The sequence below is a fragment of the Hevea brasiliensis genome, chromosome 12 (assembly GCF_030052815.1).
Source record: "Hevea brasiliensis isolate MT/VB/25A 57/8 chromosome 12, ASM3005281v1, whole genome shotgun sequence".
NCBI lineage: Eukaryota > Viridiplantae > Streptophyta > Magnoliopsida > Malpighiales > Euphorbiaceae > Hevea > Hevea brasiliensis.
The window spans coordinates 3,833,567-3,860,735 of record NC_079504.1 but is presented as its reverse complement, the minus strand read 5'-3'; the positions used below and the strand labels follow the sequence as shown (position 1 = coordinate 3,860,735).

At 30.2% G+C, this 27,169-nt stretch overlaps 3 protein-coding genes across 3 annotated transcripts; 1 reads left to right on the top strand and 2 right to left on the bottom strand.

The window, feature by feature from the left end:
• Positions 1-965: 965 nt before the first annotated feature.
• LOC110640808 (probable disease resistance protein At4g33300) lies at positions 966-4,170 on the top strand. Its single transcript, XM_021792307.2, has 5 exons — positions 966-1,780; positions 1,996-2,396; positions 2,509-2,864; positions 2,952-3,157; positions 3,280-4,170. The coding sequence occupies exons 1-5, from the start codon at positions 1,093-1,095 to the stop codon at positions 4,104-4,106; spliced, it is 2,478 nt and encodes an 825-aa protein (XP_021647999.2). The 5' UTR covers positions 966-1,092; the 3' UTR covers positions 4,107-4,170.
• A 2,084-nt stretch (positions 4,171-6,254) lies between these two features.
• LOC110640800 (nucleobase-ascorbate transporter 3) lies at positions 6,255-11,326 on the bottom strand. Its single transcript, XM_021792297.2, has 14 exons — positions 10,591-11,326; positions 9,908-10,005; positions 9,635-9,811; positions 9,333-9,433; positions 9,134-9,209; positions 8,991-9,047; positions 8,726-8,910; positions 8,528-8,624; positions 8,193-8,279; positions 8,049-8,107; positions 7,253-7,344; positions 7,092-7,169; positions 6,821-6,981; positions 6,255-6,623 (listed from the first exon to the last, which is right to left on the bottom strand). Exons 1-14 carry the CDS (start codon positions 10,745-10,747, stop codon positions 6,405-6,407), a joined length of 1,644 nt encoding a protein of 547 aa, XP_021647989.1. The 5' UTR covers positions 10,748-11,326; the 3' UTR covers positions 6,255-6,404.
• Positions 11,327-21,437: 10,111 nt separating this feature from the next.
• Positions 21,438-23,800, bottom strand: LOC110640811 (serpin-ZX). The gene is made up of 2 exons (XM_021792314.2): positions 23,319-23,800; positions 21,438-22,434 (listed from the first exon to the last, which is right to left on the bottom strand). Exons 1-2 carry the CDS (start codon positions 23,706-23,708, stop codon positions 21,649-21,651), a joined length of 1,176 nt encoding a protein of 391 aa, XP_021648006.2. The 5' UTR covers positions 23,709-23,800; the 3' UTR covers positions 21,438-21,648.
• Positions 23,801-27,169: the final 3,369 nt, after the last annotated feature.

Sequence of the window (27,169 nt, the reverse complement as noted above, 5' to 3'; positions counted from 1 at the left end):
GAGAGAGAGAGAGAGAGAGAGGCAAAAATTGAGAGAGAGGGAAATATATAAAATTAAAGACAAAAAAATATCGAAAGAGAGAGGGGCAGAGAAATAAGTGGGAATTAAGCATATAAAAAGAGAGAGTGAAATAACTAAAGTATTACTCTTTTTGTCTCATGTTAAGTGATTTTTTTTTTTAATTCACTCTATTTATCATTTTAAAAAATTAAAAAAGAATTATTATATTTTTTTCAATTTATTTATATCTTATCACGTTTTTTTATTTTAATTAAATGTAAAAATATTTTAATTAATTATTAATAACTTTTTATAAAAATGAGGTTATTCAATTTTTACTTTAATTCTTTTGAAAATTTTTAAAAAGTACTTAAAATGGGATGAAAGTAATAATGAAGATAAAACTCATGGATGAATTAATAATTTAATTTATTTAAAATTATCAAGTCAACACAAAAGATCAAAATAAATTGCTCGATAGCTATGTTTGGATTGAGCTATTTAATTATATAAATTTAAATTTAAATTAAATATATTATTTAAATATTTTAAATAAAAATAAAATTAAATTTAGTACAAATTTTATATATTCATAATAATTTTAAAAACTAAAAATTTAAAATAACTACTTTTAATTTATTATTTTAAATCCATCCAATTCTACGTACATTTATATAGAATTTTTTTTTATTAGTCAAATAAAATATTTATAAATTTATAGATTTTAAAATTTAAATTAAATATTTAAATTTAAATTTAAATTTTAAAATCTAAAACACAACCTTAGTTTTATTTTTTAAAATTAAAAATTAATAACATTAAATAATATCAAAATTAGTAAACGAAAAGCTTATTTGGTTTAATTTAAAATACAAAATATTGTGAAATTAAATTGAATTTCATGTTTTATTTATTTAAAAAAAAAAAAAATCAATCTTTGGAACAAATTCTTTCTCAGGAGCCAATTCCATACCTTCCCCTTCTCGGACCATATATTGCACTTATGTGTTACAGCGTTAGCTTTTGAACCTCCGCGACACAACTCCCCCGCTATCAAATTCCTCCAACACCGCCCGATCACCACCGACGGCGATGACAGATTTCTTCGCCGGCGAGATAGCCACCGAGCTTCTCAAAATGCTATTTAAAATATCGCACAAATCCTGCATGTGTAAAACGAGTGCGGACTCGCTAATAACCAGCATAAATGAACTTCTCCCTATCATTCAAGAAATCAAATTCTCCGGAGTCGAACTCCCCGCCATGCGCCAAGTACAACTCGACCGCCTCTCGGAGAATCTCCGCGAGGGCCTCGAGCTGGCCCGCAAGGTCCTCGCCTCCAATCGGTGGAATGTCTACAAAAACCTTCAACTTGCCAGAAAGATGGAAAGGCTTGAAAAGAATGTTTGGAGGTTCGTTAATGGACCGATGCAGGCACATGTTTTGGCTGACGTGCATCATCTGAGGTTTCAGATGGCGGAGAGTTTTGATAGGCTGGAGAATTCGGCGAAGCGAGTGGAGCAGAGGCTTGGGGCTATGAATATTGGGGTGGGGAGTGGAGGGTGGATGGAGGAGACAGTGAAGAGAGTCGAAGTGGAGAAGGAGAGGTGGGAGACTAGTTTAGTAAATTTATTGGGGGTGGGCATGGAGGTGGGGAAGAGGAAAGTGAAGGAGATGGTGATTGGGAGAGAAGATTTAGGGGCTGTTGGGATTTGTGGGATTGGTGGCTCTGGGAAGACCACTTTGGCTAATGAAATTTGCAGAGATGATGAAGTTAGAAGTAAGTTCCTTTATAAATTATCAATTCAATTTAGAGGAATTAGATGCTGTGATATAAATTACTTTCAAGAAGCTTTTCTAATTGCTTTTAGATCGGGTTTTCTGAACGACTAGTTATTAAATAGATGATGATTCATTTATGGTCTTATATTCCAGAATTATAAGCCAACTTATTCGCATAGCTTTCTCATTGACTCTGTTTATCTTGATTTCCAGGTCATTTCCAGAATAGGATTTTGTCCCTGACAGTGTCACAGTCTCCAAATCTGGAACAATTAAGGGCAAATATATGGAGATTTGTTTCAGGAAGTGATTTTGTGGCTGAGGGTGTCAATGATGTGATCACCAAATGGAATCCACAATTTAATCTGAGAATTGGACCTCGAATGTTGGTTGTTTTGGATGATGTGTGGTCACTTTCTGTACTTGAACAGCTAATTTTTAGAGTACCTGGATGCAAAACACTTGTGGTTTCGCGATTCAAATTCCCAACAGTTCTCAGTGATACTTATGAAGTAGAATTGTTGAAGGGAGAGGAGGCAATATCCCTCTTCTGCCTCTCTGCTTTTGGACAAAAATCTGTTCCTCCTGCTGCTGATGCCAATTTGGTCAAGCAGGTTATATTAAATCTCCTCTGGTTTCTGTGTTTGTGTCTGTCCCTTACACAGTTGACATTGAGTTATGAATGTTAATGACACTAATTAAAGAATTGTATATGTTCTTTGACAGATCGTAAATGAGTGCAAAGGACTTCCTTTGGCTCTCAAAGTGATTGGAGCTTCACTAAGGGACCAACCCGAAATGTACTGGGCGAGTGCAAAGAAAAGATTGTCAAAGGGTGAACCTATTTGTGAATCCCATGAAAGCAAATTGCTTGATAGGATGGCCATAAGCATTCAATTCTTGTCTAAAAAGGTTAGGGAGTGCTTCTTGGATTTGGGGTGCTTTCCTGAAGACAAGAAGATCCCTCTTGATGTTCTCATCAATATGTGGGTTGAGATACATGACCTTGATGAGGAAGAAGCTTTTGCTATCCTTGTTGAACTTTCAGACAAGAATCTTCTCACTTTGGTGAAGGATGCACGGTATGTTCATCAAACTAAGTAATCTAAGTTGCTGTTATTTAGAAGAGATATAGCTTATCTAATTCTTTTGATTGGCTTATTTGGCAGAGCTGGAGATCTATATAGCAGTTACTATGAGATCTCTATTACTCAACATGATGTGTTGCGGGATCTTGCTATTCATTTGGCTAATCATGGAAATGTAAATGAACGCAAGCGATTACTAATGGCAAGAAGAGAAGCAGAGGTTCCAAAAGAATGGGTGAGAAGTGCTGATCTGCCATTCCATGCTCAAATTGTTTCAATTCATACAGGTCTCTCTCTCTTTCTCTCTCTCACTTTTCTGTGAGTTTGCTTTTAAACTATGTCTATGTAATTCAAATGAGGTTCTAGCTCTAATTTCTTCGTTTCTTGTTGTCTTAATCCTGATATACAGGTGAGATGGGAGAAATGGAATGGTTCCAGATGGATTTCCCCAAAACTGAAGTCCTGATCGTGAACTTCTCAGCTAATGAGTACTTCTTGCCTCCCTTCATTGATAACATGCCAAACCTTAGGGCACTGATAGTGATAAATTACAGTACACAAAATGCAACACTTCACAATTTTTCAGTCTTTTCTGATTTGGCTAACTTGAAGAGCCTTTGGCTTGAAAAAGTTTCAGTTGCTCAATTGACAGAATCTACCATCCCCTTGAAAAATTTGCAAAAAATATCTCTCATCCTATGCAAGATCAATAACAGCCTCGATCAATCTGTCATAGACCTAGCCCAAATCTTCCCTTCCCTCTCGCAGCTCACAATTGATCACTGTGATGATTTGATAAAGTTACCTCTTAGCATTTGTAGGATGCATTCTCTGAAGAGTCTTAGTATAACCAATTGCCCCAATCTAAAAGAAATCCCTACTAATTTGGGTAACCTGAGATTTCTACAAATTCTAAGGTTGTATGCTTGCCCGACTCTGAAGATGCTTCCGTCAAGCATATGTGAGCTGGTGTCATTGAAGTACCTAGACATTTCTCAATGTATTAATTTAAAAAGTCTTCCAGAGAAGATGGGTAAATTATCAATGTTGGAGAAGATTGACATGAGGGAATGCTCAGAGATTTGGAAACTACCAGCTTCAGTCGAGTCTTTAGAATCTTTGCGCAGTGTAATTTGTGATGAAGAGGTTTCGTGGTTGTGGAAGGAAGTGAGGAAGAATAATCTTCATGTCCAGGTTGCAGAGGAACAATTCAATCTGGACTGGCTTGATGAATGATTACATTGTATTGTACTCTGTCGATACTGGTAGAAATCAATGTAAATAATTATTTTTTTTCTCATATTAACTCTTTGTTTTGGTTCCAATTATAATTTAAATTTAAAATTTTATAATTTTGAAAACAACCCGATCGAATTAAGGACGAAATTGCAAAGGGATAGACTTTTGTTTAGCTAATCTTATTCCAAATATTATACAATGATTTATTTCCACCATAAATTAACTTCTGAAATGAAAACTTGATATATGAATTCTAAGAATATCTAAATAATTAGATATCTTTGGATTCATAAAAGAGAGATTTGCTATTAGTTCTGAGTTTAATAATTTTTTATTTAAATTTAAATTTAGAAACTAAAAATTCATATTTTTAGAATAATTTAATTCCTTGCAATAGCTTTAGTCAAAAGTCAAAACTAAACATATTCTTAATGATGAAAAAATATAATTTTGACCAAAATAGAATAAAACAAATGTATACGCGGTGAGGGTTTGTTGGATTTAAATCTTTCTCTTTTTTTTTACCATTCTGATGACCTCCTTGGAAATTTCTTATACCCATGCACTCATATAAATTAATTTATAAATTAATCAAATAGAAACTATAATTAAATTAGTTCTTATCATAATTTTAAATTAGTTATCAATTTCTAATTGCATGAGTATATACCCGGTGTGTGTGATCCGCGCCTTTATTAGATTCTTGGATGTGTGGGTCCAATCCTTTTCATCAGTTTTTGTGATTTTAAAGAAAGCGCGGCAAGAGATAGCTCTGGCTGTGTGAATGCACGGCTAGAGACAGCGGGAGCCGTGTGGACCCTGCGTACAACGCTGCCGCTGAGTGTTGACTGTGGAGTGCTGAGACCCAGTCAAGGAGCCTTCATTGGTCAACTTTGGCATATGTGTTGCCTGGCGTCCTACTGGTTGAGTGCACATTTTCAATGGGACTTCATTGCATCAATTAACATCTCCCTCATAGGAGTTTGTTTAGTGGTTTGGGTACATTAAAAGAATAGCAACGTTGTTGTAATTTTTTTTATTGCAATTAGTGCAAGTGAAAATTGACTAGTGAAAAAACACTTACATAATCGATTCAATTAGTTTGAGATTAAAATTTAATTATTATTATTATAATTAATATAAATAAAAAAAATAATAAAATGATAAATTACTAAATAAGAAAGTGATGAATAAATTGTAAAACAATAAATAAAAAGGGGTTAATTGCAAAGCAAAAAATATAAGATCGAGGAGAAAGAGAAATGAAGAATTGATTGAGGAAATATATCAAATAAAATTAGATGAATAAATTAAATTATGAATAAAATTAAATATGAAAAACTCAATTATTGACTTTGTAAATTATTGAGACCGAATTATTTATTATGACAAATTACAAGATGAAACAATAATTTACCAAATTTTTAGTTCAAAGAAAATTTCAACAAGCAACTACTTATTTAACGTTTTAATTATATGATTTCCTTTAAAATTTAGTTAAAAATAAATGAAATTATATGTGATGGATAAAGAATTAATTTATAATTAATAATTAAAAACACTGAGGAGATCAACGAAAATTTGGTAGGTAGATGTCTATATATCGTTAACGTTACGAACACGTTGTGCACTACTCATCAATAATTTATTTTTTGAAGCAATCATAACCTAGAGTTATACTCATCAACCTTTCAATATCGTGATGTAGTCACTAGCGCAGTAGAAATTGTTTTAAGGGGTCATTTTTTATGAAAACCATTAAAGTGACGGTCCCAATGTGACACCACTGAATTAAAAATATAATAAATTAAGGGATAAAGCATGGACATGGAGTGGTATAAGTGGGAAACTTAGAAAATTCGCATGGATTTTTTTTTTTTAATAAATGAAATTAGATTCCATTAATTTGAGGAGATACACAGAAGGTAGGCACATGGGTTTCTATTCGAGAAGCTAATTTCTCCAATAGTTTATTTGACTTTCGAGATTTAATTTTTTTTATTCTAAAAAAAATGAAAATGATTCACATTTTCATTCTCTCTTACAACTGATAAATTGCAAATCACGTCAGGATCAACCTTCATCTCAAAAATTTATTTAAAAATTTATTGGAATCAAAGATTCTATTTTTTCAGTCTAAACGACTTAGAAATAAACGATTTTGAGATCAACCTTTCAGTACAATAAAATAAAAAACGAACCTTCACCAATTGTTACAGCTTTGTCTTATTAAGATTTAAGAACATGAAATTTGCTGCTTGTATGCCTACTATACAACGAGGTGAGTTTTTTTCTTCAGAGATATCTAGAGGGTAACCACTCGTTTATCCGGAGAGGAAGACTGTAAAACTCCTCAGTTCGAACATCCCCCTTGTGGTGCTGGAAAGGTTTCCACCATGGAATTCCTCTGTCATTAATGGTATGCCTTGCATCAAGTGTGTTATCCAGCAACGTTCCAATGATCATTGCCACGGTCGGAGGTGATGAGAAAATTGTGTTCAATATGTCATTGAACTGCAGATTTTTACAAAACATGCACATCAGATAAACTGGCACAATGGGAAGACGCTTTTTTTTCAGTGGGTTACTCTTTGTTTCCTACTGAGAAACAAAGGGATCTGAATAGGACCACGACTCTAGTGGATGAACAGCCAAAAGGAATCAAATGATAGTCCAAAGAGAAAAGTATTGTCTTTTTTTATGCAACTCACCCATCCACCATCTGTTTTAACTGGTCCATGCCCTTCCATGGTGGTGTTGCTGACAAAATATTGAGGTATTGATATCCCAAGGAACAAAGACAAGCCCAAGATGTAATGGTTTCTCATGGAGTTATTGTTAGAGAACTGTATAAAGGAAATCCCAATAGCAGCTGAAGGAAGGAAAATAGAGAAAAAATTCGCATTAAAAATTGCATAACATATTTATATAACATTATTAGAAACAAATAAAATTATCGAAAATGATAAGAGAATCACTGACCAACAATTCCAAATAGAACACAATATATAGCAGCAAATATTGGCAGAGGAATAGACGCAAACAAGGCACCAAACTTCCCTGAAATAGGATCAGAACACGCATAAAATTACAAGCCCAGGTCAAATATCTATGGAATCTATGAGGGATACACAGAAACAAACCAAATATGGAGAAAAAGATCATGAAAGCAGTTGATATCTGCACCACTCTTCGGCTCCCAATGTGTGTAAGTCCAAGAAGGCCAACATTTTCACTGCAACACCATCAGATGACACAAATTTATATACCATTGAACAACAGTATGGTTTTTTAATATATGGCATATTCACCACTCCACTGAGAATCAAACTTCTTTTCAAATTAAATAGCTCTTATATCTTTCGGCAGCAATCTATAAGACAAGCCAATTCTAAAGAGATTTGCCACAAAGGCATCACATCACAAAAGTCAAAATAAGAATAAAGAAAAAGCTTAGCAAATTGAAGGTTCAACGTTTGAGTTGGGAAGTAATCTGCTAAGTAAAATATATAAAAAAATAAATAATTATGCCACTTAAGATAGCTGTGCCATTATCAGAGGTGCACATGCAAGCATGTGAAATTTGCACAAGTACATTTAATTAACTTCAGTTTTTGTTTCCCATGAGAGTATTTCACAATGAACAAATAGTGGGTGCCTTCACTAACTCTGACAACCTCACTTGCTTTGTCCTCTGAAAATGGTAAAACTCAGACAAAGAGAAATCCAAAAGAAAGGGACAATGCATGAATGGCCATACATTGTTAAGCTCTTCCATGGGAAGCTCCTTATCCAGGATAAGATCAGTTATCTCTGCTAGCCTAGATAATGTACTTGTGATGGAATGGGAAATTGGAAATAGCTGCCTGATAGAAGCATGCAGCTGCAGAATCTGTGGCATTAATATAACTTGAGGTACCTAAAAAGGGCCAAACTTACACAGAAGCAGTGTTGCCAACAGCAGCACCAAAGATTCCTTCAAGCAGCATGCCAACACCCTATATTGTAAAAACAAAACAATCATATCTCCAAGTGACAACATGTTATGGAGGAAAGTGAGTGGATAACTATAAGAAACTTTACCTGCAGACCAATACTTCTGGTAAGAACATGTGCTGGAGGGTGTGTAGCACCTGCAAGCCTTGCTGCGGCAAAATATGTTCCGGTGGACTACATCAGAAGTTCATAAATTGGTTAGGATAATAAAAATCTAAACAGCAAAATTCCGTGCTCCATCAAGGAAATGAAATAGAGGACAAAAATTGTATCCATGAAATATATATATATATATATATATATATTAATTATTTGATATCTAATCAAAACTTAGTTAATTTGAATAGAAGGTGCCACAAGCTGCAATTTCAAATTGCATCTACATTGATAAAACGTTAAAATTTTGCTGGCAAGGATTGAACCTCTGCAGATGAAACAAGCGCTGCCCCCATCATCCCAAAGACATGGCTTGCTCTAAATATGGGAGCACCCCACTGAAAAGGGTATGGGACTCGAACCCTTAAAACAGGAAAGAATTGTATTATTATAATAATGTACTAAATCAAAAGGGGAAAATGAATAAATTAAACCAACAGAAAGATGGGTCATCTGGACGATACCATGGAGCAGATGATATAAGATAGGATCGATCTGTGCGACAACTCATTTTAGTTTGTTCTCCAACATTGTTGTAGGCACCAGCAACAGTAAGGATAGCAGCAAAAGCCCAGACAATTCCAACACAGAAAAGCAAGCCAAACCTTTCAAGTATAGGACGGCTCCTTGGATGGAGATGCTTCAAATACTACAGAAAACACAAGGCTTTATTACAATCACATGGAGTAGAATTTTCGTAGTTAACTTGATATTTTCAAGAAGTATTACCTGGCAAATGACTAGTATAATCAGCATAGGCAGGCCAATCTCCACGCAGTTAGCAAGCTGAATAAAATGCACAGGGTGAAATGTGGTTTTTATTACTAACTTTCAACAGCACAAAAATTACAGTCTTGTCAAAAAGAAATTACCAGTGGGAAGCCCCTCATGAACAGACCAAGCCCCACCACACAAGCCACTGGTACTATAACAATGGGGGTAAATAAGCTGGGGAGATTAAAGCAAATGGAAAGAATTTTAGGATCTCATTTTTTTTAAGAAAATGGAACTCACAATAAAGATGAAGTACTATAAGAATTAGAATAAACTCACAATCTGAAATTAAGTTACCATATCAAATTGGCCCATGCAAAACTAAACCCAAGGATGATATTGACGAAGGAAGAAACAATTAACGATCCTTGAATAGTTCTCATAGTGTGGGTAAATCTCTGCGACCGCCATACCAATGTGATCAAAAGTTTTGGAGAATAATAAAGAACAATAAGGATATGTTGGTAGAAAACCAAAAAAAAGGCAAGCTGGTTTACTTTGGCCAACCCAAGCATATGAAATTTACTACCACTTGCAAAAAATGCAGGAATGAAATTTTTGTTTGAGTTTCAATTATATCTAAGTTTAGTACTTCATACATCATGCTCATCTGCAAAGTTTTCATCGGACAAATCCTTGATGATCGACAACACTGGTAAGGTGAATGCAACTGATGCACTCATCACAGTGGGAAGCCTTGTTCCAATGAATGTTTGAATCAGTGTATTCACCCCCGCCATGAAGAGTAATGTTTGAATCACACGGGCTTTATCACCCTGTTCATAGTAATACCAAATTCAGATTATTAGATATTCTGTGGTCCATCAATATGTGAGTAGCTAAGAAATATTCTGATGGTGGGTAAAACCTACATGGTCCCCACCCATTCGCGGCACAAGATTGCTGGCAATTAAAACTATAGTTCCAAGCATCACAATATAGTGTTGAAATGCCAGAAAAGCTGTCTGAGCTGCAAAATTCAATAGCTTAATCGGGATTAGCTGCAGATGAACATAAAGAAAAGCATAGCAAAGAATCGAGATCAAAATCTTTTACAATTTAAAAAATGGCATTTCAAAGGCAATAATTTAGCTCGGAAATGTCAACAAAAAGTACATTAAAAAAAGTTCTATTCATACTATCATTGATTCAGATTTGCTCTATTATAGGAATACCATGGGATCAGCCACGGGATCTACATATACCAATGGCAGAGAAAGCACCGAGTTTTCAAAATCAAAAAAGGAATCAGAATCCAGTATATAAGTCACAATAAAAAAAAAAAAAGAAAAAAAGATAAAGCATATGATAAAATTTCAAGATCGATCTCCAAGCGTCAATCCCATCAAAAAGATGGAGACATGCACAAACTAGGATAGATATATTCTATCCCACTCTATGAAAAGCATCCTCCTTTCACATAAGCCTAAACTTTACCCAAATTTTTTCAGAGGATTGAATAGCCGAATATATATATATGTTTGAAGTATTAAACTATCAAAAAGGAATCACCAAAAGCAATAAAGACAGTAACAGAGGGAAAAGAGATACTAACGCCAGGAAGGGTTGGAATGGATGCAGTACTGGAGCTGCTGGAGCTGCTCGGCCGGAGTCCAAGTGGGACCCCTTGAAACGGCAAGAGATGGAGGTGGAGGTGGTGGGGCCGCCGCTTGAGGTGGAGGTGGCTGTTGGTTGTTGGCTGTTTCCACCATATTTATCGTTTATTTATTACTCTTCGCCTTCCCTGCTTAAGTAGATAAACTATGCAACTTCAAATGCTCTCTCTTGTCTACACTTCTCTTTATCTACTGAAAAGCTAGAAACAAATCACCGACCGAAACAAGAGAGAGATAGACAGACCAAAACCAAGAGACTGAGAAAGAGAAAGAAAATACAACAAAAATAGAGCAAGAAAAGGAAAGAAGGGGAAGAGAGAGGAAAGCCTTCCGGAGATGTTCCAAGAAACGAAAACAAATAAATGACCTGAGAGAGAGAGAGAGAGAGAGAGAGAGAAATTAGATCAATGGGTTGAGGTCATTCATTTTTCTATTGGAGAACAGAGAGATGAGCTATAGAAGATAAATGGGTGATAATTAAAAATAATACTAGTAGAAGAAAGGAGCGAGTATTGGATTTGCGTTAAGGTTGTCGTGTACTGAGAAGCATAACATAACTCTGCATAAACATGAACGCTTTGGTTTTTGGATAACGTATAAGCAGAAGAACGCGTGATCCTCGAGTTCTTTGCACTTGTTAATAAACAAGCTTTTGCTCTTTACTTGCAATGGCTTTCTACTTGCATTGTATTCACCATTATGCCCTTTGTTTTATTGGCATGGCCACTGTTTTTAACGACTCTTTAAACTCTTATCCTTGTCAGGACTTAAGAGTCGGTTACGTCCCCTCCGTTTCCATTCCCATGCCATGACAACCAAATCACTATTTCTTTACGTCTTCATGAGGAAGAGGGGAAACCCAATTGCCATTTCGCCAAGCACATCACTTTAACTTATTATTTTTTTAATTTTAAAAGTTTAAGAGGATTTTGCTGAATTTAGTGAAATTAATTAATGGCAGTGGCGAAGCTACGCCATAGACATGGGAGGCAATTGCCTCCCTTACTTTTGGCTAGAGAAAAAAAATTATCAAATTTTTTGTTAAATAAAATTGTTCCCCTTATTAAAAAGGTTTGCCCCTGAATTATTCTTGCTTTAATAAAAATTTAAATACTGAAATTAAAAAAAGTGAAATAAAAAAAAATCATTTTGTTTAGAACAAATGTTATAAATTTTTGTTATGTGAATTGTAACATTAACTCATTTATTTACCTTTTTTTTCCATATTTACATCATTTTTTCTATTTTTTTTATTTTTAACCCCAATAAATTTTTTATAATAAATTTATTCAAGGAAAGAAATTAAATTTTAATAACACACATATTTTAATTTATTAAAATCATGGATAAAATATGTGATATCAACAAATTTTAATTGATATTTTGTTAAAAAAAAAAAACTGACACTGAGTATATTTATGAAATGAAGTCTCAAATTTAAGTTGTATTCAAAGCCAAATAAAAAGAAAGTTAAATTTGTTATTAAAAATTTCTCAATTTTGCAATTATCTAATATTATGTTATTGATCCTCGTAATAATTTATAATTATTAATTATAAAAATTCATGAAGTAGGAGTAAATTGAAGTATTTTATATATTTTATTATTTAAATATTTTATTTTTAAATATTATTATTGAAATCATAAATAATTATAAATCTTAATTTAAACTTTCAAATAATTTTATTCTCTTAATATGGTTTTCGATCGTGAAATTTGTTTTGGATTTAATTGTCAATATAATAAATTATAATTTAATATGTTCATGATTTATAAATTAATATATAAAATATTTTTATAGAAAAATGTTAAAATAAGATCAAATCATTTAAAGTATAATTCAAATACTAATTATTTTTAAGAATTAAATACTTAGAGAATTATTTTTGTTCCCATTTTTAAAATTATAGCTTCGTCATTGATTAATGGGTAATTAGGAATTCGCCATGTTTTTGTTTTATTTTTCTCTTCTTCAGGAATACCAAAGCGAATTCAGCTTTAAGGCATTGATCCAAAAGCAAGTTTTCCATATGGTCCACTGTAATTTTATAAAAGAAACAGTACTTGCTTTCCATGCCATGACCAAATTCTCTTTAATGCACTTTGATACTCCATGATTGCAGTGAACCAAATGATCCATGCCTTTTTTTAATGAAAGGACTTGGCCTGCCTTCTTTTTTATGAAAGGACCCATGGTTTATTCACATTCATAAGCCGCTGTTTCTTAAGGATGTCGCCAATGTATATTCTCATGGAAAATGCTTCGCCATACCAACCTGGCAAGTTGGCGACCTCACTTCCTGATTATCAACAGAGGTCAAAATCCAACACCCTAATCTTATCCAATTAGTCCCCACTTAAACTAATTATACATAATTGATAAGATTATTATCTTTTGAATAAAGGAAGGACAGACAATGGTCGGCACCCTATCCAAAACATTGCTGCCTGCCTACAGATGTAGTCATGCCAATGTCATATGTCACGATTTAAAATTCTGAATTATGATCGATACATAATTTAAGTATTCTTAAATCATGCAAGTCTTATCAAAGTATCTTAAATTAATATATTGTCACTTACTAATCCTAAAAAAAATAGACAAAATTCAAATAAACAAAAAGTTGAATAAACATCATAAATATCTTATAAGTAAACTATAGAGTCTCTACAGATTTCAAATAAAAACTTAAACTGTTCAATAAACTAAAATAATTATTAGCTCGAGAAAACATGAATTTGGGCATACCATGAGAACAAATCAAAGATTGTCACTCTCCAGAAAATGGACTGAATGTAACATCCCCATTGCACGTGTTCTGTACGTTCAATTGCTCCAGTAGTCAAATAAACTACACTTCGGTGATAGTGAACAGACATATAACGATGAAATAAATAAAAATAAAATACAAGAAAAATGAAACAAAAATGAAAGAGAGAAAATGATGCTAAGTTAAACGAGCCGGCACCATAGCGATGGGTGACCGCACCGAGAAGGCCATTACCGACACCAGGACCGCGGGGAACCCTCTGAATATAATTTTGAGACATAAATAAAGATTTATTGAAATATAATTGACACTAGAAATATCAAAAAAAAATTAATAAATTAGTACAAAGAAAAATGAAAAATCGAAAGCAGACAAAAAAAAAATCAGGAATATAAACCGAAGTGGGGTATTTTGGTCATTTGACACATAGTGTTGCCTTTTGACCTCAATCTCCATTAAAAATAAATGATATTACACTTAGAAAATGTCATGAAAAAATTAAATTGTAATACATTATAAGAATAGTGAAAGAAATGGGGGATAAAATCCAATTTATGAAACTTTGAATAATTAACATTAAAATCCAAGTTAGTGCTCCACTAACTTGGATATTGGGACCCTTATCACAGCCTTGGGACAGCAGATAGCACTCACCATCATCTTCTTCATCAGCCCATTTTACTTTGCCGTAATGAATTCCACCATGGAAATCACCATGGCCACCCCACATGCAATCTCCATGGGTGCATGATCAAGCCATCCTTTCCACTTCTTTCCTTCATTAAAGCTTGCCTACTTACCTTGGGGAAGATATTGGCAACAAGAAAAACCAGATTTGGTGAAGTTTTGATAAGCATCAAAAGTTGTAAGTGTCCAAAATCCCTCCCTTGCTTTGGTAAAGCTTGTGTTTAGGTTGAGGTGAGTGTTTTGGTGAAGAGAAATAAAAGAAATAGTGAGAAATGGACTTGTCCATTTTTGGCAGCCATGAACCCTTGTTGAGCTTGAGTTATTTTTACTTCTAATGAATGAAAATGAAGGTTGATTGATTCAAATGAAAGTTAGAGTAAGTTTGTGCATAAATATGCACATGTAGTGTTTAGATTTAAGGTGTGAAATAGAACCTTGAAGCCTTGAGCAAACTGCCATGTTTGGCAGCCCCTAATAGCATGAATTTGTGTGTGAATATATGGTTATTAATGATATATGTTAATGTCAATTTGTGGGCAGCAAGTGTAAATGATATTGAAGTATGAATATGTTGAAGTATATGTGTAATATTAACATTGAAGTATGTTGAATTTGGGTGATGTAAATATTGAAGTTTAATGGTGTATTGTGTGCCTTGTGGACTTGAGTATTCTGCCCAGAATTTTTGATGGAATTGTGTACAATATATGTATAGAAGTGTTATTGATTGAATATTGTAGTAATGAGGAGGAGGAGGAACATTAAATTGGAAGTGTATGAGCTTTGTGCAGGTTGTGTATTGAAGGTAGCACCTAAATGAGGCCATAAGTGCCAAACTATGAACCCAATTGGTATGAGGCCAATATGGGGTGAAACTAGACACCAAATAGGCCAACTTTCATGTAGAAAGGTTGCCAAAATTCTGCCTAGAAACTGACCTTAAAAAGTGACCAAATCCGGATTAGTGCATTTGAGGCCTGAAAACTGACCATTTGGGCAGCAGTTAGTGTTTAGGCCATAACTCACTCAAAACAGGTCCAATTGATCTGAAATTTTGACCATGAATAGTTAAGACCTATATCTACAAGTCTTATGAAGACACCAAATCCCAGAAATGACCAGAACCAAGTCAAATGGCTTGCAAAGTTTGGGCACAAAAACTACCGAACCAAAAGTGACCTAAAAATTGACCAAATTGTGCACCAAAAGTGCAATCTGTCCAGCTTTAGCAAATTGACCATATTTTGGTCTACACAACTCGGAATGACCTGAAATTTTGCCCCACGTGCAATAAGACATAGAGCTACAATTTTGCTTCTTTGACCCGAAGCTAAAAACCAAGGTAAATAGGACTTTAACCTAGACCAATCTAGCACACAAAAATAAAGAATGTGACATTTTGCATACAATGATGCTTGAAGCATTTTGGCAATGAATGCCAACTTGTAAAAATGGTAAATTGCACTACATTGGCAGCATATTGAGATTTAAATTGTGACATATTGATGCTAGAAACAACTAATCCATATTACCTAAAAATGTCAACACATGCATTGACTTGTGAATTATATAATAGTTAGTAAACTCCAAAGATTGAAGAAGTAAACAATTAATTTATAATGTGCCCTAGTTTGCCTAGTTGACTAATATGGATAGGTTGGCATGCCAATAGGATTCTGACAGCTATTCTGTAAATGGCTTTTATGCCATACTGTGTTTTTACGGCCTATTATGCCGCACTGTGACTTTAATAGCCTACGGCTATACATATTGTGTATTTATTTTTGGCTTATCGCCAGATTGACTATAAGGCTTTTTAGCCACGCTATTTGCATACCGGGAGACACTTTGTGACCGATGGTGTGACGGCCCGAGGTACTAGGTACTCAGTGCCAGTATATCCGTTTATCCAGTCTGGTCAGTATATAGGCTACACGGGCAGTAATTCAAGTACTATTAAATTCAAATACCTAAATTCAATCTACTGACATACAACACCACCAAAAATTTGTAAACACTTTATTTACCTTATTTTAATGTATATTTCTTTACATTTATCACCACTAAGTAAAATTGCTTAGCGCGTTGCTTTTGTAATGCGTAGGTATTGGAGACACAGCTGGGGAGCCCAGCAGACCTACTATCGGGTAAGACATCAGATCTGCACAGGAGTCCAGAGTCATCTGCACTGCATTGCATACATGGTAGGACTTAGGATATCTTGTATTTTGTACTTTTGTTGTATATTTGAAATTTGGCCTTGTATTTTGTAATATTATGAAAGCTTTAAAGTTTGTAATATTTTGTACATATTAAATAATATGGAGATTTTCTGTATATATTTAAATTATTATGGACTGTATTATGGAACTGTTTAATGACTGTAAAAGTCTATTGACTTTATTGAGAAATAGGGACTGTGAAATATTTGAGATTTTGATATCATAATATTAAATTGTTTTCAACAGGTTTGGAAGGACAGTTAGTCCTAAATATAAACGGCACCTTGCCAAATTTTTATTACCAGTCTTGAAACACTGATTTTAACAAAGTATGATAATAGTATCAACATGATATGAATATTTCATAAATGACTTCTTAAAATCAAATTGAGTTCAAGAAATGAGATAATCACAGACTAGGTGTTCTGGCACGCCGTGTAGCATGCCTCGCTCGGCTATCTTTGTGCGGGTGAGGGGTGTTACGAATATTTGGATCAGCAGAATTCTCACGATCCAAAGCAGATAATGACAGATAAAACGTGGTTTGAGCTAAATGCTCAGTGAATGATAATTATAGCACACAACGGAATAGGAACAGACAGACGCTTGATTAATTTCACAATAAATTTTCTATTCAATAAAATCATGTTAATGCTGTCAAAATCATTAATAAAATAATTTCATAAAACATATATATAAAATAAATTCATTCAATAAAAATTTTATAGTACAGTGCACCAGGGCGATGATACTCCACATCATCAAAGGCCAGATGGTAAGCGCGCTACCAGATATTAGATACCTTCCTCCTCCTTCACAGATATCAATGCATATGATACTAATGCAAACCATAAACTACAATGATGCATGACTCGACAATGCAACCTAATATCGTGATAGTCCATATGGCGGGGCCAGATAATAGAAACAAATACTGGGCATAAGTACCAATTCAAAATAGAAAATTAATTTGTACAAATAAATCAAAATCAATAAAAAATTTCAGATAACAAATAATAACTGATAGTGCAATTCTAATAGTGTATTTCAATAGTTTCAGAGAGTCAATAAGATCAAATCAATATCAAATCAATACAGTGTAACACATCGGTAAATTTTATAGTCAAATATCAATCAATATAAATACATTAAAAGGCTTATTCCCGGAATCCTAATGGGTCTAATGCAGAGATAGTTGACAAAATCAATTATTTAATCAAAATCGAAATAAAATTCAATAATAAAATAAAACTCTAGAAATCACATAAAAAATAATTGTTAAAATATTGATTTAAAATTTTTTTTAATAACAAACTTAATACTAAGAATTTTTAAAAGGGACTAAAACGGTGTCATCTACTATAATTACCACTCACTTGGAACCTCTAAAATAATAGCTAGATTCAATAAAAGAGAGACAATTTCAACTGACAGAATTAATATTTGAATATTCTACATACCCAGAATATAAAAAAAAAATAATAATAAAATAAAATAACTTAAATATATGTATATATATATTTCCGGTGGAGGACGAACAACTATACTTTATTTTCGGTGGGGGATGAACAGTTTTATATATATATATATATATATATATATATATATATATATATATATATATATATATATATATTAATAACAATTAATTATTGTCTAACAGTAATTATGATCAACCCAATTTAATACCAATGATCAAAGAAAAAAAAAATTTATAGAGTAGTTGTAATAGATCAATGAAAGAAAATAAAATTAGATTCATCCATTATTGAATAAAGAACGTAAATTTTTACCTTGAAAACAGAATCAAAGGTGATGAATAGAGAAGTAAAAATTTAGAAATTCTCTGTGCACATCAGATTATAAATCGTATATATATATAACAATAATTAAAAGATAATGAAAATACCTGTTGAGAGTATTTGGTAGAAAAATGAGGTGACAAATAGGTTTTGAGAGCAAAATTTAGCATAAGAGATGATTATGGTGTATATATATATTTCAACAGTTCTATTAGGTGTAGAATGAGATAAGAATTATTATTAAACTGGGTTGTTCAGATTACAGATATATATTTAATTTTAAAAATAATATATATATCTAAAAATAAATAAGCAGACTATCCAATAAAATATATATTTTTTATAAATATATTAAATTATTGTTAATAAATTAAAATAAAATAATAATAAATAATAAATATATATGGGTTTCCACATCATATCTCATCTGTCTTTTTAAATCTCCAAAAAAATTATGAGATATATTATTGATTATCATCAACATCTACTGTTTTCTTTTTAGAATTATCATGATTATTAATTCTTATAGAGGTTAAATTAAAAATGGAGTTAATATTTTATAGTATATGATATCTAACTCGCCCTTTCAGCAATGGAATTATTTTCTGCCTTACAATGGAAGAATCTTGGTAGCTGCTGTAATAATGCATCAGGCGAAAAATCCTGCACTGTAGAAGATAAGATAAGGTGATCATTGTAGTAGATATCTTATACGAAATGAAAATTTATTAATAAGTGAGTATATAAATTTATGTAAGTCTCAATAAATAAATATGTATATGAGTGGATTTTACAATTTTATAACTATTTTATAATTTTTTTTAAATATGATTATATTTATATATTTATTTATCATTTTATATTACATATTGACATTAAATTACTGTAATAATACTATTCTGATAAAAAAAATTACTATAATACTATATAATTTCCCAAAAAATTGGTATGCTAATTTTGAACTGAGGCCAGCAGGGAGCCTCTTGTTCCTTCTTATAGGAGTAGAAATTATAAAGTATCATCATAATAAATAAATAACATTTAAAAATGCATGTAAATATGGTTATAATTAAAAAATAATAATAATATTAAAACTCATATATATATATATATAATTTTATTTATTTATTTACATATTATTAAATTACATAAAATACCTTATATAAATCACTGATTTATCCTATAATTTCTTCCAGAAATGGCGCCTTGCCGATCGTAATTTTAAATTGAAAACGGAGCTCCATGTGGCATTGTAAGTAATAGTAGTTTATAAAGGAGATGGAGATAAAAATTCGAGCCAAAACCCACACGGCGCGTTAGAACGAGTGCTCTAAATTTATTTTTTCTTAAAATGAAATCTTTTTAAACTTTTAACAATTACTTAAAATGAGTTGTTATCGATTTTAAGTATTTAATAATTATTTTTAAAATTAAATAAATTCTTAAATTAATTTATTTAAGTTTTTTTTATAATTATTATTAGAATTAAATAAATTTTTATTAATTTAATTAATCCATTTAAATTTTCAATAATTACTTTTAAAGTGAAAAATTAAAAATTTAGATTAAAAAGACCTAATATCTATCATGTGACTTACGTGTTAGATATATATTTAGTTGATATCTATTTTTGTTATATAATCTATGAGTTAATGTCTCCACTACTTTCTCACACACTCTCTCTGTGATTTAATTATATCAATAGAAGACAAATAATTGAAAATATAGATATTTTGCACTATTATCGCAATTCAATATACCAAATATTGAATTTAATACTTTTCGACATGTCTCGTGTTAGAAGTAAAAAAGTAATTTTATACGCCGTAAGATTCACTGGATATACTAAATTCATATTTAATGAAGCACAGACAGCGTCAAGTGGAGCTTATAAAAGTAAATTTTTTATTCATAAGAGTTTAAACATATCAATTAAATTGACATTAACTTATTTGATTCTAATAATAATTGTTAGGGGCTTAAAAGGATAAATTAAAATAAACAAGAGCCTATTTAATTCTAAAATAATTGTCAATGATTTAAAATAATTAATTAAATTGATAAGAATTTATTTAACTAAAGATTTAAAAAGGTTTTTCAATTTATTTTTTTTACTATAAATATGTTTTTTAAACTAAATGCACTCCATAGCATGTGTTATGCTGAATTGTGGGGGAAAAAAATTGCTGAATTATGTATTTTAGGCTTGGCCATGTAATTATCTTTATTTTTAATTTTTTATTTAATGAGAACACAATCAACTAATTATAAAGATAGATCTATTTCTTTTTCATTATAATAATAAATAATTTTAGAAAAATTATATAAAAAACTCAAATTTACCTCTTTATTTTTTACGCCTTTAAGACATATAAAGTTAATCAGATTATTTTTAATTAATTATGTTTATTTAATAAATTTTATCTAGAAAAAAAAAAAGAATAATTTCTCTTCAAATAGAGGCGTCGGCACTTCTTTTCCGTTGCACAAAAGAAGAAGGAAATGGGGCGTCGGCACGGCACCACCACGGAAACAAAGGGCCAAAAAACCTCCGCGCCACTCTCTTCAAGCACATAATACCCTAATAGTTGTAATCCTTAAAAATGACAGAAAAATTAAATAACAAATAAGAAAGAAATTTAGATTTTTTTATATTATTTAATAAATTATTAAAATAAAATATAAAACAAACGATAATAAATATTTATTATACTTTCATTTCATTATAAAATGATATTTAAGAATTTAGTACAAACAATACTAATTTTTCTCCATTCTCCTTTTTAGTTTTAAGAATAATATTTCAAGTTAATTACAATGAGTTAATAAATGAAAATTTTCTCATTTTCTTTATTTCTCTTCTCTATTTAATATCTAAATATATATATATATATATATATATATATATATATATATATATATATATATTTTTAAACTTTCCCTCCTTTCCATTTTTCTTAATCCAACAAAAGGCAACAAATCATATTTGATACAGTAGATGGCAAAAAAGAAGATGGAAAAAGTAAAAAAGCATCCAGTTCAAGATCTAAATCTTTAACATACGCTATAATTTCAGCCCAAAGTACATATTTCTCATTTCTCTCCGACCAGCATTACTATGTAGCTCTTTCGAAGCATTTGTTTAATAAGTACAATTAGCAATAGAATATTGTAATTGTGCCTAAAATAGTAAAATGTAGATCATATCCATGTGCCTTATAACTCTCCTGTCAACAGAGGACTGCTAACACAAATCAGGAACTTGGGGCTTTTTCGTGACTGCGAAGCTGTACAGAAAAAAAACTAATAAAAAATAAAATAGTACTTTACTTCAGAACAAGGTGGGAATTTCACTCTAGCAAGGGTAATTACACAAATATTAACGCCTCGCCGTAAACAATTCCCAAGTTACCATCGGAACAGCAAAATACAATACATCAACCAGACATGAGTTAACAAGACACCTTTATGTTTATGTTTTATCTACTTCACATGTGTTCTCCAGTACATGAGGCTTATTTGGCCTGTGAGGGATCAAGCACCTGGCCAATGAACAGCACCATTCCACTAATGTCTTCTCTGATCAGGAACAAGAATGGATGGTCAGCTACAAAGTCCAGTTTATCAGCAAGCGTAAGACTTTCCAAGTTTACAACACCAGCAGAAGCCGCTGCAGCTTCTGTGCCTTCTTCATTTACTTCGATGAAGGATTTATGGAATATGCTTGAAACATACAGGTTCTGACTAATGGAGGAGTCCACCATCTCTGTCAAGTCTCCTTTGTCGGAGAATGGCAACACCAGTCCTAATCCTTTTAGAGTTTTGGAAGCTTCAAATCCAAAGGAAACCTTAAACCTAGGAATCCTGAAGTCACCCACTTCCACTTTTTGCTGTGGAAGGTGGTGATCTAAAAACCCAGAATCAGAACCCACTTTCTCCACCAAAGCAGGCAGCCCATTTTTCGCATCTGGAAGGAAGAAGTACATGGAGAATTGGCGTTTAGCTTCACCTTGTTTGTAAGGAAGCCCTAGGACTTTGAAACCATCAAAGGCACAGATAAATTGCTTCTTCTTGCTAGTCATAAAGGACACATGAACCGAGCTACCATTCAAAAGGTAAAAATCATAGTCTTTTGTAGTTGATGCATTAAATTTTTCATTCCAAGCTCCTTTGAAGTAAAGTGCATTTGCAAATATAAGCCTGGTTGTATTGTCAACTGATCCAAAAGGAAGAACCTCTTTGATAAGGCCACTAGTCTCCTTCTCCGCCCATGCATTTACTTCATTAGTCACTTCAACAGCCTTTCATCACCAACACAAAATTAAAATCAGGGCTATGCCTATTAGCATCAATACTAAAGACAATTGTGTGCCATGCCATCAATACTAAACTGTAGATTCAAGCCATTGATGTTTATGAAATTATATATGGTGATAGCCTTTAATCAGAGACAATATTGCCATGGGGGAAGATATTACAGTTCTATGTTATAACAAAATAAAAAGCTATAAGAATTGAGAATTGAGAAATGAAGTGGACTCTTTTGATGCTCACATAAGCCTAAAGAACCTAGAAATGGAACAAATCCTAATCCACAACTTCACTATGCTCAAGCTCAAGAACATATAAGATATGAAGGTTCCAAGATATTGTTCTGGTGCAACAAAATTCAACAAGGTAGAAATTCATCTGCAAGAATGCTTTTCCTTTCAGGTGAATGTTGTGCATAGTGATAATTTGATATTATTAAAAACCTGTGCAAGTTTAAACAAAAATTAAATTCCCTGCACATGACAAAGGGGTATCACAATAATGTTTCATAGTTGAAATGTTCATATAGACTTCCATGGCTATTGTTCAATCATCCGTGCAGAGTGGTTCAAAAGTACGCATACTTTCAGAAACATTGCCCTGTTTTGTCTCTTTGCCTACAAAGCAGAGACTGCTATAAACTAGAAAAGCAATCTATATATTATGAAAATAGAGAAATTATTAGGTGCATCATGTACATATACATCTTCTCTTACATATATATACATCTTCTCTTACAATCAACCTACTATCTTAACCATATTATAAGGAGGGTTTTTCTGTGAGAGAATGAGCACCTTCTTAATTCTTTCCGGTGAATCTAATAATTAGCCCTGAAAATTAGTGGATAATCATAGAGTAGTGGAAAATATACCTTGTTTTGGAAATCAACTTGATTAGAAGCAGCCTTATAGACATTTTCCACAACCTGTTTGAAAGAGGGCTTAAGTAAGAGTGACCTGTCCACCCAAACGCCGTTGGCGAATGACAAGCGTGGACCACCGCTGGCACTTCCGTCCACAAAAACCACAGAAACGAGTTCGGAGAAGAAAGAGCTGAGGTGGTCATTGGACTTGGAGTTGAGGAAAGAAAGCAATTGATGGAGGGTAGGACCCTTAGATCCAGCAGCAATGAGGCCAAGCACCACCTGGATAGACAGCGGCGACAACACTGAATTAGAGGTTTTGGCTTCGGTTAAGAGCACATGCTTGGAAAGGCCCAAAGTGACGGCGTTTTGATTCCCGATCGATTCACGGAGGTCCATGTTTGTGGTATTGCGGAGAGGAAGCAGTAACTATGTGCCTAGAAATGCTACGGCTGCTTTTAATATTTGAATAAAGTGGAAGAACCGACAATAGATTTTGCCCTTTTTCATTTGTTTTGAATATTAGATCAATGAATGAGGCGGCAACTCTGTGGATAATCCCCAAAGCATTTTAATCGGTTACCATCATTTAAAGATTAAAAATATTTTTTTTAATTATATTAAAAAATAAGTTAATATATTTTAATCTTAATTATTATTATTATTATTATTATTAATGTTTAAAATAATTTTTTTCTAACAATCACTTTTTTAATTTTAAATCTCAAAACTAAATAGTAAATTTATATTATATATAAGTGTATAAAAGAGAAAGAATATTAGCTTTACTTAAAATATCATTCATTCTTAAAATTAATTATAATTATATTTTTATTATTTAAATTAATTTTAAAATTTATATAAATTTTAATTTTTTAATTTTAAAATTTATATAAATTTAAAATTTGTAATCTTACTTATACTTAATTTCAATTAAATATTAAATTTTATAAAAAATAATTAATTAAAATAACAAATATTATTACTCTACCTATTATTTATAAAATATAAAAAAAATATATTTATAGTGACAGATAAATAATTTATCGTTAATAATATATAATTAAATAATACATAACTAATATGCATTGCTAATAATTTTAATAATTAAATATTTTTTAAACTTTATCATCCCTAAAAAATTATCACTAAATCCTTTATGATACCGACTAATAAAACATAAAAAATATAATTTAATCGCATTACAGTATTAAGTAAAATACTTTATTAATATTTAATTTTTAAATTTATATTAACAATTAATTATTTATTATATATATTTAAAAATATTTTATTAGTTGCATATTATTTAAATTCAAATAATTTTTTTTTATTACAAATGAGACAATATATTAATATTTATAAAATTATGAATATTAATTAAAATTAAATATTTTAATTACTATGATTTATAAAAATAAAAATAATATAAATTATTCAAAAATTATTATTAATTTCCAAATTTATTAAATGAACAATTTAAAAATAAAATTATTTAATTTTAATGTTAGATCAATACTAATGAAAAAATCATTAAAGATAATTAAATTTAAACTAATTAATTTATTCATATATATATTTATATTATTATAAGCATAGTTTTTTTAAAATTTATTATTATAGAGCTAGATTGTATCACTTATAAAATATTATTTCTTGCATTAATAATAAATAAATAAGTAACATTAATAATATTTTAATTAATTATATTTCTATTTATATTATTACATTATTAGTGTTTTTCTATTTTTATTCTTTTTAGCATTGAAAATAACAGTATTCATACTTCTTAATTCTTTTAAATGAAAAAAAAAAGTTGATAAGAATTAAAATAAAAAAATATATTGATTTATTTTATTGTGTTGATATAGTTTTAATTTTTTATTAATAACTGAATCGAAATTATATTATACCCAATCATACTAAATATCAAATAAGTAAATAATTAAAGCTAAAATAAATTTTATAAAATTTTTTTTATCATTTTTTTAGAAACATAATATAATTTTAATATAATTAAAATTAAAACATGTAACACATATGAGGCGTTTATAATAGTAGATTATCTACGCTGTAATATATATATATATATATATATATATATATATATATATATATATATATATATATATATATATGAATAAGGGACTAACTTTTTAAATTAATAAAAATATTCTTATAAATATTAATAATATAAATTTATATACTTTCTTACAACATAAATTTTATTTTTTACAAATTATTTTACAGAAATTTTATTATAATTTTTAATTTAGAATTGAAAACCTATATATATATATATATAGTTTTAATTAGAACATACATAAGTAAATTTATATTTATATTTTAATCAATAATGTATTTATAACATATATAATATAATATAATATATAATTTAAAAAATAAAAATCCTTATTAAATATATTAAATAATTAAATAAATTTTAAAAATTTTTATATGAAACAATATGATAATATAAAATTTTAAGATATCTATGTAATAAAAATAAAAATTTTATAATGAGAATATATTAAATTAATAAAAAATTATTTCAAAAACTATTCAATTTTTTAATTTTATAAATAGTTTTTTTTCACACTAATCTAAATATTATGCAAGTTAAAATTATTTCAAATTATGAAAAATATATACAAATCAATTTAAAAAAATAGAATTTAAATAAATTAAATTTAATGTGTTAATTTATATTTATTATTGATTTATTTTAATTTTTAAATATTTTTAACTATTTATATTTTTAAAACTTATTATTATATTTTTTTATTATAATGCATTTAAGTTTATAATTAAGTTAATATTATATATTAATAATACAACACATAACTTTCATCAAAATGTCATCGAATAAAAAATAATTTTTAAATTATAAATATTTTTATTTATATAATTAATTAAAATAACATTAGAATTAATATTTTAATTTAAATAATTATACATAATATTTAGACTATTATGTAATAAATAAAAAATTATATGAAAGAAAATTAAATCACGAGCTTTTAAAATGAGTATAATGATGTGTTTTGAAAAACCTAGTAATAAAAATATATAAAAATTTGAATTTTATTTTTTTTTAAATATAATATGAGTTTGATTTATTTTTCAAATAGATTTATAATCATTTTAAATAGAGAGAGAAGCATTTATTTGCGTGGAAATTAAGCTCAATGTGGCTTGGGCTTTGGGCGTCTATTTCCTAACTCTCGTCTGGATTATAGGAGCATACTGGGCCTGGTGGATGGGTGTAGGCCTTTTGGGTTACAACAACAATCCATAAGGCTCATTCGATCATTAGGCGAAGTTTCAGACTCTTTTTTAACGAGTAAATATGAAGCAGTGCTCAAATGGGGTATCACCATACAAAAAGGCCTCCAAAGCTACGGAAGGATTAATTAAATCAAATAAAGAAAATTTTACTATTTAATTTTTATATTTTAATAAAATTAATTATTTAATTTTTATATTTTAAAAAATATATTATTTAATCTATTTATTTTTAGTCTATTAAAAGGTTTTTATTATAATGTCAGATAAATTATTTTTTAATATTTTAATTTTAGCAAAACTAATTATTTGACGTTAAAATTTTAAAAAACATATTAATTAATTTATATAATTTGATTTCGTTAACTCTTTAATTACATTATTAATTTTTCATACTTAAAATATCTTAATCCTCTTCTCTTATTTTTTTCTTACCCTTTCTTAATTATTTCTCCCCATACAAAATGGTATAAATTGTTTACACAAAAAGATTAATTAGTTCCATCTCCAAGTAATCAATGCATAAATCAAGGAAAATTATTGCATAATAAAGAAAATATAAAAATAATGATCAA